The 19,354-nt window shown below is 34.3% G+C and overlaps 1 protein-coding gene and 1 pseudogene across 1 annotated transcript in view; one reads left to right on the forward strand and one right to left on the reverse strand.

Moving 5' to 3' along the window:
• PPP4R4 (protein phosphatase 4 regulatory subunit 4) overlaps nucleotides 1-19,354 on the reverse strand; it is a 95,473-nt gene that overhangs the window by 9,375 nt on the left and 66,744 nt on the right. Inside the window, 8 exon segments of the mRNA XM_011379607.2 lie at nucleotides 4,919-4,989; nucleotides 6,060-6,153; nucleotides 6,453-6,536; nucleotides 6,966-7,035; nucleotides 8,828-8,902; nucleotides 8,998-9,039; nucleotides 11,421-11,565; nucleotides 15,391-15,538. Of these exon segments, the coding sequence (XP_011377909.1) occupies nucleotides 4,919-4,989; nucleotides 6,060-6,153; nucleotides 6,453-6,536; nucleotides 6,966-7,035; nucleotides 8,828-8,902; nucleotides 8,998-9,039; nucleotides 11,421-11,565; nucleotides 15,391-15,538 (729 nt within the window).
• On the forward strand, nucleotides 9,940-10,058 carry LOC111731371 (annotated as a pseudogene).

Raw genomic sequence — 19,354 nt, forward strand, 5'->3', positions numbered from 1 at the left:
TCCATTGCAGTCTGTTTCCTTACTAGCATGCTCTTCCTATTATTTCCCCCAGTCTGTAGTACCCACACGGCCTTGCAGTGTTATAATGGATGACAGGCAAAAGTCACCAGACGATTAATGATGGGTTCTGTTAAGTAAAAAGGATTCAATTCGCCCTTCTGAGCAATGACTTTGATCTTTCTTCTCGGCTTTATTTAACACTTTTGTTCTCACACCCACTCCATCCTCCAACGTGGTCTGCTGTGGCTCCCGAAGATCCCAACACTCAAGTGTTCTTTATGACAGGTACTCTGTATGGATGTTACTCCATACCCTCTTCCCCTGTCAAAATTCTAGCATGTCTGAAGGTTCATCTCACATGACACAACTATCCTCAAGCCTGTCTTAAGTCTCACAAGTAGACAAAAATCTCTTCTCTATGTGGAACGCCTAAAACATTTTGAGACAGACATTTTGCTTCCATTTTCTCTTTATATATCAGATATGTAATTGATTGTGACTTTTTCCTCAGTCTGTATTTCATTAAGTAATAAATAATAAGTAATAACCACATTTTTCACACCAAGAAAACTAGGAGATATTTCATTCAATTTATAGTCTCTCTCCCCAAAATAATATTGAATACTTAAGATAGAATATTTTTCAAATATTTTAAGAAAAGTTTACCCTTATAAATATGTTTTTATTTAGGACTTTGGATGTTAAGTTTTAGGATTTGTAGATCATATAGCCTCCTAATTCTCAAGCTGACTTAAGAACTAGCAAAGTAAAAACTGAAGAAATTAATTAAAACTCTTAAAAAACAGTTCTGAATCAATATTCTTAATGATTTAGACAAAGAAATTCCTTGGCAAGAATTACTACATGTTCATGAATAAATATTCTCATTTACAGCTGGGTGAGGTCATCTCCAAGAGGCCAGATGGGACCCTCCCAGGTTGGAAGAATGCCTTACAGGAATCTATAATCTTCTGCACCATTAGCTCCAAGCCGACTTTCTATACACATTTATAATGTTTAAAGGCACCTTATATAGGAAATAAAAACCTCAAACCCAAATGTTTCCTTAGTTATCACCTAAAGAACTCACTGCTTTGCTAAGATAAAAGTAATCAACAGTTTTATTATTTATAGACCTAACTTAAATGTTGACAATTTTAGTTCAACAATTTTGTTATTAAATCCTTTCAGATTTTTACAATACTCATAGCATACCTTGTAGAACTACTCTACATACTGTATGTGGATGTCAATACTTTGATACTGGAAAGTTTTTCTCTTCTGGCAAATGAAAACATACTGTTTACAGAATAGCCAATGAATGTATATATTCTTCATGAGAATCAAAAGAAAACAAGAAGAGATAAGAAGAGAAAATACTCATAACATATCTAAATGTAATGTAAAAAGGAGATATAACTAAACTTTTTAAAATCTCAGACCTTGAGTAGATTTGCTATTATTTACACTAAAAAGTTGCCATCGATCTATATTATAATTTTCAACCAATATTTCCAGAGCTAAAAGTTAAAAATATACTTACAGCCACTAGCAATTTTGAGCACTATATTCTTTCTTATTCATAACATAATTCTATGTTGTCATATAAAGCAGAAGTCAGCAAACTACAGCCTGTATGCCAAATCTTGCCCACTGCACGTTTTTGTTAGTAAAGTTTTATTGGAACACAGCCATACCTATTCATCACATATCGCCTACAGCTGCTTTTACTCTACAATGCCCCGAGTTGAGTAACTGGGCCAGAAACCCAGCTGGCCTGCAAAACCTAAAATATTTACCATCTGGCCCTTTACAGAAAAAGTCTGCTGACCCCTGGTATAAACTTTCGAATATATAATGAAGTAAAAGGTTTAGCTGCATATGATCCACATTAAAACTCTATTGTTTTTAACTTCCGTAAAATCACTGCAAAAAAATTGAGCCTCAGCAGGTCCTCAGATTATGGCAAAACCTAGGCTATCATTTTGTCCTTTTTCTCTTCCAAAAGTATTGCACTCTGAGTCTTGACACAGGGAAAACAGAATGGCATAGTCAAGTATTTTCTCAATTGCTAGGAAAAGGGTTATTTCCTAGAATTCGATAAAGATATAAATTTAGAAAAAAAAATGGGGTCTAGAAATTAAAAAATTGGTCATTTAAAGAAAATTATATTTTATTAAGTTGAGCAATTTTTGAAGAGCTCAGATTTCTACTTACCAGTTAGTGAAATGATAGATGTCTTTGCTAACCCTGAGACAGAAGATGTATATGCTGCCGTAGAACTTTTACTAGAAAAGAACATTATTAAGTTTAAAATATAAGAATGTGTTTGTTTCAATCCCAGTCATCCAGTACTTAGTCTTTTTAAACCTTTTTTTAATGCTTTCCTCTACTTCTTATAAGACATGCTTGCCCCTTTTCTCATTTTTTTTTACATTCTATGCCTTACAACAATTACTTTGTCTATAACTTAAAAGCATTTCCTTAAGTTTTTGCTGCATTAGAATAACAGTCTTTTGATGCTCAGCCATGACAGGTAGTGAAATTCTGAATGAATGATATTTTCTTGGAAATAACTCATCTTTCGTTCAAATTTCTTTTGTCCATCAGGAGATCACCCTTTTGACTAGGAACTCTAGATAGATCTACTGATCATGTCCTAAAATAGAGCTCAAAATCTTGAATAAGCTATCTTTAATATAAGAAACACACTTTTGTTCCATATTATTTTTCTTAATAGAGCAATAAATACTTTTAAAGACTTTTATGTTTCCTTAAAATTACTGTGCTTGTCTATTGATAAGCAGCTGTTATATACTACATGTGTATAACATATATAAAATATCATGTTCATTTAATTCACATTAATTCTCTCCTAATCGTAACTGTTAATAATTTTGTCTGCTGGGCCGAAGGGGAAGCTAGACCTTCGCTTACTGTCAAGAGAACTCTTGTTATGATCACTTTGCCACAGAAACATGCCAGTGGCTTCTTTATAGACAGAATATTAATAGAAAACGGATGTCCACATCCATTTAGCAAATGGGGCATGACTATACCCATTTAGCAGTCTAGTGGCACATGTGGCATAGTGCCATCTTTCTCTTAAAACACTATATGGATTCCATGATGTTATTATGTAGTGTCATGGCAGCAGTCTGCACAGATTACCAGGAAACCTATCCTTATGCAAATTGGTAGACTATTTTTTAACATAAAATCTTTACAGAAGAAAACCTAAAAATGATTGACCTATTAAACAATCAAAATCAAACCTAATTTTTATAAAGTAATTATTCACATAAAGATGTGTGACTATAAAATAAAAATTAAAATATGAACGGCTGACAGATCATACCTAGCACACTTGTCTAAGTTGCCGTTTTTATTTAGGACTTTGGATGTTAAGTTTTAGGATTTGTAGATCATATAGCCTCCTAATTCTCAAGCTGACTTAAGAACTAGCAAAGTAAAAACTGAAGAAATTAATTAAAACTCTTAAAAAACAGTTCTGAATCAATATTCTTAATGATCTAGACAAAGAAATTCCTTGGCAAGAATTACTACATGTTCATGAATAAATATTCTCATTTACAGCTGGGTGAGGTCATCTCCAAGAGGCCAGATGGGACCCTCCCAGGTTGGAAGAATGCCTTACAGGAATCTATAATCTTCTGCACCATTAGCTCCAAGCCGACTTTCTATACACATTTATAATGTTTAAAGGCACCTTATATAGGAAATAAAAACCTCAAACCCAAATGTTTCCTTAGTTATCACCTAAAGAACTCACTGCTTTGCTAAGATAAAAGTAATCAACAGTTATTATTTATAGACCTAACTTAAATGTTGACAATTTTAGTTCAACAATTTTGTTATTAAATCCTTTCAGATTTTTACAATACTCATAGCATACCTTGTAGAACTACTCTACATACTGTATGTGGATGTCAATACTTTGATACTGGAAAGTTTTTCTCTTCTGGCAAATGAAAACATACTGTTTACAGAATAGCCAATGAATGTATATATTCTTCATGAGAATCAAAAGAAAACAAGAAGAGATAAGAAGAGAAAATACTCATAACATATCTAAATGTAATGTAAAAAGGAGATATAACTAAACTTTTTAAAATCTCAGACCTTGAGTAGATTTGCTATTATTTACACTAAAAAGTTGCCATCGATCTATATTATAATTTTCAACCAATATTTCCAGAGCTAAAAGTTAAAAATATACTTACAGCCACTAGCAATTTTGAGCACTATATTCTTTCTTATTCATAACATAATTCTATGTTGTCATATAAAGCAGAAGTCAGCAAACTACAGCCTGTATGCCAAATCTTGCCCACTGCACGTTTTTGTTAGTAAAGTTTTATTGGAACACAGCCATACCTATTCATCACATATCGCCTACAGCTGCTTTTACTCTACAATGCCCCGAGTTGAGTAACTGGGCCAGAAACCCAGCTGGCCTGCAAAACCTAAAATATTTACCATCTGGCCCTTTACAGAAAAAGTCTGCTGACCCCTGGTATAAACTTTCGAATATATAATGAAGTAAAAGGTTTAGCTGCATATGATCCACATTAAAACTCTATTGTTTTTAACTTCCGTAAAATCACTGCAAAAAAATTGAGCCTCAGCAGGTCCTCAGATTATGGCAAAACCTAGGCTATCATTTTGTCCTTTTTCTCTTCCAAAAGTATTGCACTCTGAGTCTTGACACAGGGAAAACAGAATGGCATAGTCAAGTATTTTCTCAATTGCTAGGAAAAGGGTTATTTCCTAGAATTCGATAAAGATATAAATTTAGAAAAAAAAATGGGGTCTAGAAATTAAAAAATTGGTCATTTAAAGAAAATTATATTTTATTAAGTTGAGCAATTTTTGAAGAGCTCAGATTTCTACTTACCAGTTAGTGAAATGATAGATGTCTTTGCTAACCCTGAGACAGAAGATGTATATGCTGCCGTAGAACTTTTACTAGAAAAGAACATTATTAAGTTTAAAATATAAGAATGTGTTTGTTTCAATCCCAGTCATCCAGTACTTAGTCTTTTTAAACCTTTTTTTAATGCTTTCCTCTACTTCTTATAAGACATGCTTGCCCCTTTTCTCATTTTTTTTTACATTCTATGCCTTACAACAATTACTTTGTCTATAACTTAAAAGCATTTCCTTAAGTTTTTGCTGCATTAGAATAACAGTCTTTTGATGCTCAGCCATGACAGGTAGTGAAATTCTGAATGAATGATATTTTCTTGGAAATAACTCATCTTTCGTTCAAATTTCTTTTGTCCATCAGGAGATCACCCTTTTGACTAGGAACTCTAGATAGATCTACTGATCATGTCCTAAAATAGAGCTCAAAATCTTGAATAAGCTATCTTTAATATAAGAAACACACTTTTGTTCCATATTATTTTTCTTAATAGAGCAATAAATACTTTTAAAGACTTTTATGTTTCCTTAAAATTACTGTGCTTGTCTATTGATAAGCAGCTGTTATATACTACATGTGTATAACATATATAAAATATCATGTTCATTTAATTCACATTAATTCTCTCCTAATCGTAACTGTTAATAATTTTGTCTGCTGGGCCGAAGGGGAAGCTAGACCTTCGCTTACTGTCAAGAGAACTCTTGTTATGATCACTTTGCCACAGAAACATGCCATTGGCTTCTTTATAGACAGAATATTAATAGAAAACGGATGTCCACATCCATTTAGCAAATGGGGCATGACTATACCCATTTAGCAGTCTAGTGGCACATGTGGCATAGTGCCATCTTTCTCTTAAAACACTATATGGATTCCATGATGTTATTATGTAGTGTCATGGCAGCAGTCTGCACAGATTACCAGGAAACCTATCCTTATGCAAATTGGTAGACTATTTTTTAACATAAAATCTTTACAGAAGAAAACCTAAAAATGATTGACCTATTAAACAATCAAAATCAAACCTAATTTTTATAAAGTAATTATTCACATAAAGATGTGTGACTATAAAATAAAAATTAAAATATGAACAGCTGACAGATCATACCTAGCACACTTGTCTAAGTTGCCATATTTTGCATGAAAGGCTTGATTATTAAAAGACTGGCTTCGAATCAATTTGGATTTCTTGATTTCTTTGCCTATAGTAATAAGCAGAAGAAAAATGCAACTGTTCAGTTCCTCTTTAGACGCCCCAACCCCATGTCCGCTCCAACTCCCACCATTTTCACTAAAACACAGATGGGTCTAGGCTCCCTTTCCTTAGTTTGAGCTGACTGGGGTATCTCTTACCCACACTGGCCTTTAGGAAGTACCAAAACGATGAATGGTAAGAGGAAAATGGTGCTCTAGAATAATATAGCTCATATAAGAGAGTGACTTTCCCCATAAGCGATTTTGTATAAAAGGACAAAAGGAGACGTGAAGAGTCACTCCTTACTTGTCGATGGAGTGCCGGAAGAGGGCCCGGGGACAGGGACGGGGATGCTCTTGGGCAGCGTTGTTGGTGTCTTCGTGTCTCTTCCTAAAACAAACTCTGCTTTAAGTGCTGTGATTTCCTCTGAGTTCTTATTACTCTCCATAAACACACAAGACAACACAGAAAATGTGAAACACTCTCCCTACCTAAGCAGCGCTGTTTCCCAGATATTCTCACTTTACATATTTACACATTTCTATCTTAGTTACTCAGTGATTTTACAATCTTTGTGCTGTTATCGAACTTGAAGTTTTCCTTTGAAGGGTCTGAATGTCAGCACTGACCCCCACCACCATTTATTCATGGATTCTTAACATGTACACCGCATTAAGCAGACAGTTTCTGTCATCGACTTTTAAAAATAAAAGAAAAACAATTTTCGAAATAAAATTAACAACTCAGCATGGTCTTTCGGAATGCCAGGATGCAACATTAATTGTGTGACTTAGTGGTGAAGACAGGAAAACTACTTACGTTTCTTTTCAAAGGTTTTATCGCTCATGGGCCGTCCATCATTTTGTTGCTTCTCTTTCTCTAATTGTTCCTATTATTAAAATAGTATCTTAGCATTAAAGGTAAGTGTAAATAGATTTAGAAAAGTGTTCTAATGAGAAAGTACTCTAAGCTTTAGAGATAAAAATATCATTCATGAAAATGCCTAAAAGAAGTACACATTTTTTTTTCCAAATTAGTGTCTAAAGAATTATGTTCTTTTCACATCTACAGAATTGTGCCTTTGGACATATGTCAAGCTAAAACAAGGAGTTCAGTATCATTGTGATAATGAGCCTTTATTTTCTAGAAGGTATTTACAGATTCTCATTAGCAAAATATTTGTTACTGTTTGGTAAACGACAAAATAATGTTTTTCTTTAAGAAAACTGAGAGAAAAGGAAATGGTCTTTGGGATATTTTTTAAATGTTTTATTGAAATATAATACACATAGAGAAAGTACATAAATTATAAATGCAGAGCTCAATGAATTTTCCCAAAATGAACACACCTACATAGCCACACCAGCTCCCAGATCAGGATACAAAACATTACCAAAATTCAGGAGTCCCTTATCCCAATAGAATAAGAAGGCAAGAAAATCAATAAACATATCAAGTTCTGAACAAGCTACATGTATAGAACACTACACTCAATAACTGGAGAACACGGATTCTTTTCAAGTGCACATATAGAATAATAAAAAAGATGGAGAAAATAAACAAGATAAAAAAATTCCACGTAGAATTTGACTGCATAAAAAAAGAACCAAATGAAAATTCTAAAACTGAAAATAAAACATGTAAAACTGGAAAATAAAATGTCATTAAGTGAGCTGGGCAGTAATGTTATCTACTTTCTCTATCTTTTCCTCTATTATTTTGATCATATTAATCACACTTATCTTAAAGTCCTTGTCTGCTAACTCCAGTATCAGGTTCATCTATGGGTCTTTTTCTATTATCTGATTTTTCTCTTATATCATTCAGTGTGAAAAACTTTTAGAGCCTTCTTATTCTCTATAGCTTCTACCACTAGCAATCCTGAACTAGAAAGTGAAATTAAAAATTACAATACCATTTACAATGATGCCCCCCAAAATGTAATATACCTAGATATAAATCTAACAAAAGACTTCCTTGAACTCTGAGCTTAACATTACCAAAATTACTGAGAAAAAAGTCAGGAAGTCTAAATAACTAGAGTAGTAGACAGTGTTCATGGATTAGAAGCCTCACAATGTTAAGATGGCAATTCTCCAAATTGATCTATAGATCAATCCTAATTAACACAATCCTCACAAAAATTCTCGTCGGCTTTTTATAAAAGTGGACAAACTGATTCTAAATGTTATCAGAATAAATTATGATGGACAGAAGTATGACCAAAAAAAGATTACATAATGTATGATTAAATTTATATAAATTCTAGTTGCAAACTAATTTATAGTGACAGAAATTAGATTAGTAGTTTCTGGGGATGAGAGAAGAAGATATGAATCATAAGGGACATGAGGAAATGTTTAGCATTTTGACTGTGGTGATGGTGTCACAGATATGTTCATATGTCAAAATTCATCAAGTCCTACAACTAAAACGTGCGGTTAATTATATATCAATAATACTTCAATAAACGTTTTTTTTTAAAAGCTTCTCAAATATAGTTTTCCTTATAGTTCAAGACTCTAGTCATTGAGGAAGAAAGAAGTGTGAAATTGAAAAGATCAAGACTCTAGTCATTGAGGAAGAAAGAAGTGTGAAATTGAAAGAAATTATTAGTTTTAATGACAAAGCACAGTTAATATTAGTTAGAAAAGAATGTGTGTGTGCATGTGAAAACATACCATTTCCAAAAGAAGTAGTTCTTCTCTTTCTTTCTCTTGATCCAACAAATCTTTTTCATAAAACTTTTTCTGAAACTAAGTTTAAAGTTTAAAATGAAATTGTGAAACACTGATGGTAAGTATTTGCCAACATTTAAATATTCCTTGCAACATAAAGAGAATGTACTCACAGCATCCATAGACATTTCCATTCTGTCCAACTCTAACACAGTCTATAAAGAAAGTTTTTAAAATTATTCAACAGTAACTCAATTAAAGCAACCAGTCATTTCTCAAAAACACTCCTTTTTTAATAGGGAAGTTCAAATAGGAGACTTTTGCACTATGCTGAGGACTAAATTAGAAACTTTTAAAGTTTCTACCAATTTTACACTGTATTTTTAATCGACCTGTGTATATTAATGCCAGGATCCATATAAACGTTAAAATTTTTTATCCTTAAGAAAATCAAGTCTAGACGAATATTTTAAATACTCAATATATGTAACTTAACTAATTTCTAATAACTCCCAGTGGTACTCTTCTGAATTTTCAAAAATAGAAATAACTTTTGAATTTTTAAAAAATCTTTTAGCTGAATATATATGAAGGAATCTATCATTTGGTTTCAAATTCTTAATTCCTTTCCTTTCCACAAAAACTTTGATCATATGACACTCGAACCAATAGAAGAGACTTAATTCTGAAAGCATTCTCTCAATTAAGTATTTGTCTTTCAGAATACACTAGTCTGAAACAAATTATTTTGATCAGACAATGGTCCACCTACCCCAGGGTTCTGTCCCCAACAGAGGACAGTACTTCTCTGCAGGAGTAACTGAACTGGCCAAAATAAAGCGCCTCTACATATTCACACGCCACAGCTAGCCACTGCCAACATATTATCTGACGTTGAAATTTATGGAAATTTAAAAATTTATGCCATGAAATATCCCTTTTAAATAAAGTTACTTCCCATCTTACAAAACTGACTGGAGAACATTATTCCATTTTTAACCTGACGCTTTGAGTAACTTCTTCAAAGGTTCCCATACCACGCATGGGGTTGGCTATGTCATACTACAGAATTTTCATGGAAGAGATTGACTTTGTACTTAAAATAAGAGCTGTTAGTCTACGGCCACACCACCTTGAACAAGCCCAATCCTGTCTGATCTCGGAAACTAAGCAGGGTCGGGCCTGGTTAGTACTTGGAAGGGAGACCACCTAGGAAGACCAGGTGCTATAGGCATAAAAAATAAAAACTAAAGGATTGTAAGCTGAATGTCCTTGCAATCTGTGAGGTCAACCAAGGGTTGCCTCGCCTAAAAAAATAAAAAATAAAAAAGAACTGTGCTCCGGAATAACCTATTATAGGTTAGTAACCCATTAGTTTAATTATATCTGTGCCTATTTATGGGGTTAGCTAATAAATTCCATCAGAAAAGTAATAAGCCCTCTCGTGCTTATTATTTTAACAAGTTAACTGCATTGCCTAAGCTTCTGTAATTAAATGGCAAGGTCAGAGATACCTGGTAGAAAAGAGAGAGAGAGAGAGAGAGAGAGAGAGAGAGAGAGAGCGTGCGTGCGTGCGTGCGTGCGTGCGTGTTTTAGACGCATGTCCAGACTCTGGGTATTTATGGTTATTTCAGGTGATGAAGAGGAATTCATATATCAGTAAAATGAAATTATACTAATTAATACTAAGTCATCAAATCGTTTTTTTTAAAAGTTCCTCATGTGACATCTGGCAATGATTTCTAGAAAAAAAAAAAAACAAAGAATATTTCCCCCTCATATCAATGTCACATATTTAAGACATTAATAAATTGCTTTCTCTCATTACAAATAAATGCTCAAAACTATGTATCCTGAAGTTCACAGATTCATAAAAGCAACCACTTTAACTTAATCTTATAAAAACATACATTCAGCAAAAAAGAGTTTTTGAAGACTAAACTATTTTAAGGTTTGACTTCACGAACGAAAATTTTTACTGTTTTAGTTAGTTTTCCAATATTCCCAAACAACCCATATACTGACATATCACATACTAAAACAAAACAAAAACCATAAGACACAATATAACATTATTGAAAAAAAGGATGCACTCCCGGGAGGAGACCTACATTCTAGTACTGTTTCCACCACTTAGTGATATGATCTTGAGCAGACACTTAATACCTCTAGATCTAGAACTTCTGTAAAGTCAGACAGACACTGAACTAACTTGGAGGGCCCTTCCATGGCTCAATGTCTATCAAATGTGACTTTCCTGATTTTACCAACAAAGTTTTCCCGGATTATAATCGCTTATAAATAAAGTCTGACTAATGAAGTACTTATTATTAGTTGAACAGTATTTACTGAGCTCCTAAAATGGGCCCAGCTCTCTCTCATGGGGCTTGTCTGACTACTAATAAAAGAAGAACGTCTAAGTGCCAACTTTCACATCCAACTGTAGCACATGTTGACCAAATCGGTTACTAATCCTTCCTACTCTAGCAAGGATCTAAATATCTTAACGTACTGCCATCTAATCGCGCTAAAATAGTGAAGATATGATCAAGACTATCTTAATGCGAGAAATGTCAATGCTGAGAGTGGTACTTACTCTCTTCACCATAGCCAGCACATCTTTATCCTTTTCCTGACACAGGAGTTTTCTCACGCACATCTCTAACTGCTGAAGCAGGTGCTTGTCTGCAGGGATCTTCAGAGTAGATTTTACTTTGGGTAACAAGTAGCAAAGCTTCATTCTATAATAAATTGAATAGTATTTACTTTGAAATAAATTTCTCATTTAAATTTAATAATTAAAGAATAATGGTAACATGAAGCTAAAAGAAAATAGAAGCTTTAGATAGCCTGGGAGTTTATTTATTATGCAACAAATGTTTATGGAGTGTCTATTAGGAGTCAAACATTCATTATCCTGGGTGCTGAGATGCAACAGTGAATAAAACCATCAAAATGCTCTGCTCAGACTAAGAGAAATGTCTGTCAGATAGTGGTACGTGCTGTAGAGAAAAATAAAGCAGGGCAAGAAGACAAGGCAGTACCAGAGGGGGGGAGTTAGAATTTAAAAGCAGGTGGTCAGAGAGGGTTTCAGGGAAGGTTTCATTGAAAAGACGACCTTTGCTTAAGCAAAGATGGTAAAAAAAAATAAAAAGGGAATAAGCCATGTGAATATCTGGACAAATGTCTTATAGGGGGAGCTTGCTTAGGTGTTGCCCCAAATTAGCAAATTGGTTCAAACTAGTAAACTGGCTACAGTGGATACAATGGAGCAAAAGTGAGATTAAGCAGATCTCAGAGTGACAGAAGGAGGCCAGCTCGTCTAGGGTCTTGTAGGCCACTGTTTGAAAAATGGCTTTTATTTTAAGTGCAACGAGAAGCCACGGGGGGTTTGAGCAAAGGAGTGCGATGATTTGACTTAATGTTCTGCAAGAATCATCTGGTTACTGTGTTGAGATTAGACCACAGGTGGTCAAGGACATAGAAGGGAAACGATAGAGGGGACTCAACAATTCAGGCATGAAGTGATGGTGGCTTGAACCAGAGTGGCGGCAGTGGAGGTGGCGAGAAGTGGTTGGATTCTGAATATATTTCGCAGGCAACAGGATGTACTGAGGGACTGGGGGTGGAAGGACAGAAAGGACCTGAGCACGTGGGAAGATGAGCTGGTTATTCACTGAGTTGGTGAGGACCACAGGAGTAAGTGCAGATGAGGAAGGTGGGGTCTCCTTTTGGACGGATTAGCCTGGGGTGTCCACTAGGTGGTCAACGAAATGCTAAATGGGCAGCTGGCGCAGTGAGCCTTCTGTCCAGGGTGGATGTAGAGTCAGGAATCCCCAGCATACAGATGATTTGTAAGCCAGAGGTACAGTTTGAGACAAAGAGATAAAAGGACAGAGTCTTTTATCTCTTAACTAGGCTGATAAGGAAGCGACAAGCAGCCTGAAGAATGCCAAGAGACAGAGGACAGCCAGAAAATCTTCCCAGGTGGGGGCAGTTCAGAGAAATGATCTCTGTGCTGAGCTCACACTCCACTGCTTGCCAGGGCTGGTTTTAGAGAGGGATGCTAGGCAGCTGTCTCTGTTATGGCTGCTATATTCATTTATTCATCCGAGTGCTCTCCAGATATTATTTTTACTTCTATGCCAAACCTTGTGACAGCTAAGTCCTATGTGTAGAGGCTTTCTCGGTTAAGAGGCTTCAGTTAAGAATTCTTCTTACACAACAAAATTTGCTTTTTATTCAGCCCAAAAGAGAAAAGCTCCTCTCCTAGAATTTTCAGCTCTGTAAATAGCTATAATGGTCTCAAACTCATTTAGACCTCACCACCGATACTGCTAAGCCTGGCGACGCGTTCTCTAATTAAGTGGTCTCAGTTCCCCCAAAGGGATTTTTTTTTTTTCATTTCCCGCAGCTCAGAGGGAAGACTCCTTTGAATACCAATAGTCTTTTCCAGCTTTGACATTCTCCAGACTCAGTGAATTTAAATTTTAAACATTCACTTAAGAAAAACAAAAACAGTCTACACACACTTCATTCTCTACAACCCAAGGCAGGTCTGGAAAGCATTCAGCAGAAGCTACACAAACTATAGTAATGATTTATCCCCATGAGACTCCTGGGCCCATGAGATTCTAAGGATTTTGAGGTTAGAGACCACACCTTTCTGGTAAACTAAACTCTCTTTGTATGTTATCTCTGGTATTTGCTCCTCACAACATACAAATGAGGGGCTCAGGAAATGGATGCACAGGGAGGCTTTGTAACTTGCCCAAAGACACACAGCTAGTGTAGAGCAGGAAATCGGCTCTGGCAGTGTGGCCCCAGAAACACTCTCCCAACCCGCGTGATCCTACCACCCTCACCTGGGAGGGCTTCCTTCTATCTGCACATCTCCACAGCATTGCACAAAGGCTTTTGTACCCAAGGCTGATTAGTATATGGTGTTGCTGGACCCATTTCTCTGGCTGGCAGCTGCCCAGGCAGGAAGTGGGAACCAAGACAAACTGTTATATAATGATCTCTTACCCCCTAAGTCACCAAAATTCACAGAGTGATATTCAATTAATCTTCATTTGGTTTTTTAAATGACAGGTTGCTTTCTCGTAGAGTCAATATGTTATTAGTTACATCGACCAAAGTAGACTGGATTTCATTTTCTTTCAAATGATTTTTCTCAACTGTTTCATAAATGATAAATCATCACTTAGAAGTTGCTTTTCTAGAGTCACAACTTCAATTTGCAAAATGTTAACGATATGATCTGATTCATTAGTTATTTAGTGAGAGCTAAATTCTAAAGAATTATCAACAAATTCTCTAAATTTACTTTAAATCTCAAGTCAAGGAAACCTCACCTCTCATTTATATAGCACAGAGAAGGTACTCGAAATACTGAAGCCAATGCAATTACGCTTTCTATACTTTCTCACGCTAAAAATGCAAAACGAAAACAAACTTCCAGATTTGTTCCCCTTAAACAATGCTCACAAATTCTTAGGTTGAATTTCCCAACGCCTTTTGACAATTCTTCTTGGTACATTTTCTCTCAACGGCAACAATATCGGTCTAAGCTTTGACATTTCTTCCCGTTAATAAGTATTATAATGTTGCCTACAATTCATGTCAGTTGTGTACAAAAGATGCGCCTATGTCACACAGCAGGAGTGTGGCTCGCACGTGAAAACTCAGCAGGGAGCTCTCAAGTTCTGTGCAGGGAAATCTCGGCCACCTGACTTTGAGTGTGTCTCTCCCTCTTACAGATCTGAGGTCCTCAAGTTTGGAACAGAGACACGGGACACTGAGCACAGAACACAGAAATCTCATGGCTGAGGGTTTAAAATTCTTTTCAACTCATTATGCAATGGATAAATAACTCTCAAGAAATAGTATGTGTGTACTTACTGCCACTCAACTATACGCGGCAAAATGGTAAATTTTATGTTATGCACATTTTACCACAATTAAAAAGAACAATAATATGCTTATTTTGAGAGAAAAAAGGCAAAATATATTTATTCTTTTTTTTTCAATTTCTAAGCAAGCCATTTTCAGGCCTGTTCTATTTAATCTAACGGTTAATTAATCAACTCCAATTAACATCTGGATTTCAAAAATGTGAAACAGCTGAATATTGGGAAAGGCAAGACAAAGACTTCAAAGCAGTCCTACTTCTTTGAATAAATGGGGCCATAAAAATTAACAGATCTTCTCCTGGCTAACTCTGAACTATTTTTCCTTTAGTCTTAAAAAATAGATACATTAAGAATATCCACTCAACCTTTTCTTGATGCCAGTGTGTGTTATCCAAGTAGCCAAAGAGGCCTGTCAGGCTTTGACTTACTGCTTTCTCAATTTAGTAAACAAAAGACCCAAGACAGTGGGAAAAGACGAGATTCTTAGTCCAACTGAGGATCATCAGTTAAAACTACTAGGAACTCAAAGCAAATATAAATTCTTTACTTGATTTTTTAATTGACTAAGAAAAAGATTTTGCATATATTCATTATGGCAGGTACATTAAAAAATGTCATTTTTTAAAATATGTTCTTGGATTAATACCATACCTCACATTTGCTACTGGATCATGTGTCAGTTCAATAGCAGGTAGAAAGAAATATTTACAGAAAAATGATTTGGAAAAGATCTCTATAATAAATTCACAGGTATCCAAAAATCGAAGTCTATTCCAGTAACTTTTTCCTTGGCCTAGTTCTAGAAACAAACAAAAAACAATTATCATTAGTTTAATTTTTCCTACATGAGTAATGAAATCAGACACACACACAAAATCCATGTCGTTTCTTTGTACTCACAATTTGTTTAGCAAATACAAAAGAGAAAAAAAAATCAAATTACCTACCCCAGCTTTGTAGACCCCCAAATTAACAACATTTCAAAAAATAAAAACCAGATAAAATGATTAAACACTGCATTCAGTTCTATTAGCATTTATTAAATATTGACTATTTCTATTATTTTTTAATCATCCACTATATGCTAAGTACTTTACACATATTATCTGATAAGCATATCCTTATCCCTACTAAAAGATAATCCTGAAAACCAGAGAAGTGATAGTCACAGAGCTAGAATTCAAATGCAGGCCTGTTATCAAAATCTTTTAACAATCAAATGAACTGTTTTCTTCTTATTTCTTTAAAAACCTTTTGAAATGGATAAAGTCAGATGTAAACACAGTATTATTGAAATGATTCAGGTCAATATTTAAAGGATAATTTTCTGCTTTATTATACAAATGTTCAAAAGCAAAATTCTTAATATTCAAAACTAAATAGAATCTTCTTTCAAAATAAAGCATTCTAAATGTGAGGTCTTATCACTAAAAAATGGAAATTAAATTAGACTAAAAAAAGAAAGATTAAAGTATACCGAGCATATTTTTCTTAAATAAAATTTTCTGTACTCCAATTTTTTAAAAAGTGGAAATCCGTACTTAAAAAGATAAACTCCAATAACCAGAAAATCCCATTATGTGCCTCTGCTGGATAACAGTTCGATAAAAGCTTTAAGACATTATGGTCAAAACAAGTATACAATAATTAACAAATTCACTGGACCACTATTTCTAGAACTAACATTTTTAAAGTTTTGTCTTAATTTTGATCCTTAGCAAATTAAAATAAATTTGCATTTGTTAATCGACTTAATTTTTTAAAGACATCATAAACCACCTAGGCTCACCAGATTCACATTTATGTGTACTAGGAACTGTATTCTAAAGGAAAAAAAAGACCTTTATTTTGTTAATATTTAAAATAGAAACATAAAATGAATACTTAGATTCATGAATACTCTGCTTCTATTTTAGTTCCAATTTCTATTTCATCAGGGTAGAAACTAGGCTTTCAACATAAATATACATATTTTAATTTCTCAAGTATAGAAATTCACACACAAAACAAGGACCCGAGTAATTATTACTTTCATTCATCATGGATCTGATCCTGTCATAAAGATTTCTAAAATGAATCAAAAAATATTTAACCTGTAAAACTCAAATACAAACACCTTCTAGGTATTTACTAACATTAGCCTAATTATTCATGGCAAAATGTAAGTCAGATCTAATGATGTCCAACCACTTTGTTTACTCTCTTTTTTAAAAGAATAAGAAACAATGATAACTTACGTTCAATTAATTTTTGAATGACCTCATATCTCTGTTCTTGTTTACGATTATAACGTAGAAAAATGCATAGAGTTCGTGAAGCTGCCTTTTGGACAGGTAAGACATTCTTAAAGAAATAAGAAAGACAATTACACTAGTACATATTCTGAATAATCTGGCCCCGCAAATCAATTTTAAGTTATTGAGTAAAAGTGACAGCAGTGTTATCTGCATCTCAGATCACGGAGTTCACACTCCTCTGGCAGTGTCTTCGTAATTTAATATTAAGATCATCCAGGCAAACCAACTAATATATCACATTACAAAGTTAATTTAATTTGGCATAGTTATTTCCAGATCATCAAATCTGATTTATATTTAACTCTCATTTCCTTGCCACTTCATCTTAAGTGATCCCCAAATAGACTGCAGCCATCATTCTCTTAGCCATTCCCTGGACCTTGTCACTCGTTCATTCAACAAACATTTGCTAGATCATACACTGTGTCAGGTACATCACCCAAAATGTGCCACCTCTAAAATGAAATATTTAGAGATCTCAGGATCAAGTCTATTCTTTGCGCCTTCTGGCTCTTAAACCTCAATGTCATTCACAGAGATCCCTGGTCCATGATACAGATAAAGCTTGACACCATGTCAATCCCTCTTACGGTGTTCTAAATTCCGTTGTCCTTTGAAATTCTGTCATGCCACTGGGCAGAACCTTAATTCTCAATGAACTGCCATCCGTCTTTACTGGGTTTGGGTTCAAGCTCTTCGTTACGGGAAAATCTCTTAACCAGATATATCATGTCCAATATAAATTCATGTTCACCATCTTGACTTACATGTAAATATCATAATAGTCAACTTTTGAAGATTCAGATTATTATAGTGAGGAATCTTTAAATTCAAGTAGAATAAAACTTTACATTGCTGGGAGAATATTGTCCGCTACCTCTTCTCATATTTCATACAAAAACTATTTTCATTGTATTGAGTACTATTCTGTGTGGTATTTTTAATCTGCTGAATGGAAAAAGAGAATGTTTGCTACAAATTAGAACAGGAAATTTAAGAAATACACATAAACAGAAATACCTCCAGAATTAAGAAAAATGAATTTTAGATAAATGAACTAAATAAAAGCATGTTGTGTATACTAATAGAATTTTAAATACATATTACACTATGATGTATATTTTGTACCTCATAGTATATAATATATATAGGAGGTAAGTTATCTTTTGGGCCAGAAATGAAAGATAAATGTAATCATATCAAAACCACATAAAAAGCAGCTTGAAGAAGTTGTGAAAATTTGAGCGCACAGAGAATGACTGAATTTGATTAAAACATTATTTAATTAAAAATTAATCTAAAAGAGAAATAAAACCAAAATCAAAATTCATTTGTCACCACTGAAAGGGGCTACTGTACCAACTCCTAGCTAGAGGGAAAGAATTAAGAAGGAATCCTGTCTTTACATTAGGAAATGTATTTCGGGGTAATCAAATAGCCCAAGTGGATGAAGAAGAGCATTTCTTCACAGAAGAATGCCATCAAAATGTAGAAGAAATGATACATTTTTAAAAAAATCACTCTTTTGCAAGTTCTAATGAAAAACTGAGACGGGCAAGGATCATTAATCAATGCTAAAACTAATAGGTGGAAGGTTGATGGGAAATTGGGTGTCAGCTTCGAATTGCAATGGAAATCACGAGGGAGAAAGCATAATTCTGAAGCAGACTAACAGAGCTGTCATTAGCGCCACAGCCGCCCTGCACAACCACCCTTAGCTCACTTATAGAGGGACAACCAACCAGATAAGATGCAATGTAAAACACACGGCGGCGTTTATGAAGTATTCTTGCCAAAAATGTTTAACCTAAAACACGGCAAGCCCTTAGATCTAACTTCTAGTTTACAAGAAATATGGAGAACAGATGAACAAGTTGAGTCCATGAAAAAGCAATCTGATGAATACAGAGTTGGAATATTTATTCCACAGGACAGCTAAGCCTTTTCCAAATTCGATATCATGAAAAAATGAGAAGAAGGGGAAGAGGGAACCTGTTCTGGATTAAAAAAGAATTGCGATGTAACAACCAAAGGCAATATATAGATATACATATATATCTTAATTTGATCCTGCATGGAATAAAATGACTGTAAAACACATTTAGAGGATGACTGTAAAATCTTAATATGGGCTAGATATCACATAATATTAAAGAATACTTGTTCATTTTGTTAAACATTATAATTGTATTGTGATTATATAGGAGAATGTCCTTTTTAGAAATGAATATTGAAATGTTTATAGATAAAATATAATATCCACAATTTACAATCTTTTAGCACAATGAAATAGAAAAAGCACAGGCAGTCCTGACTTA

This window comes from Pteropus vampyrus, unplaced genomic scaffold (assembly GCF_000151845.1).
Source record: "Pteropus vampyrus isolate Shadow unplaced genomic scaffold, Pvam_2.0 Scaffold367, whole genome shotgun sequence".
Lineage (NCBI taxonomy): Eukaryota > Metazoa > Chordata > Mammalia > Chiroptera > Pteropodidae > Pteropus > Pteropus vampyrus.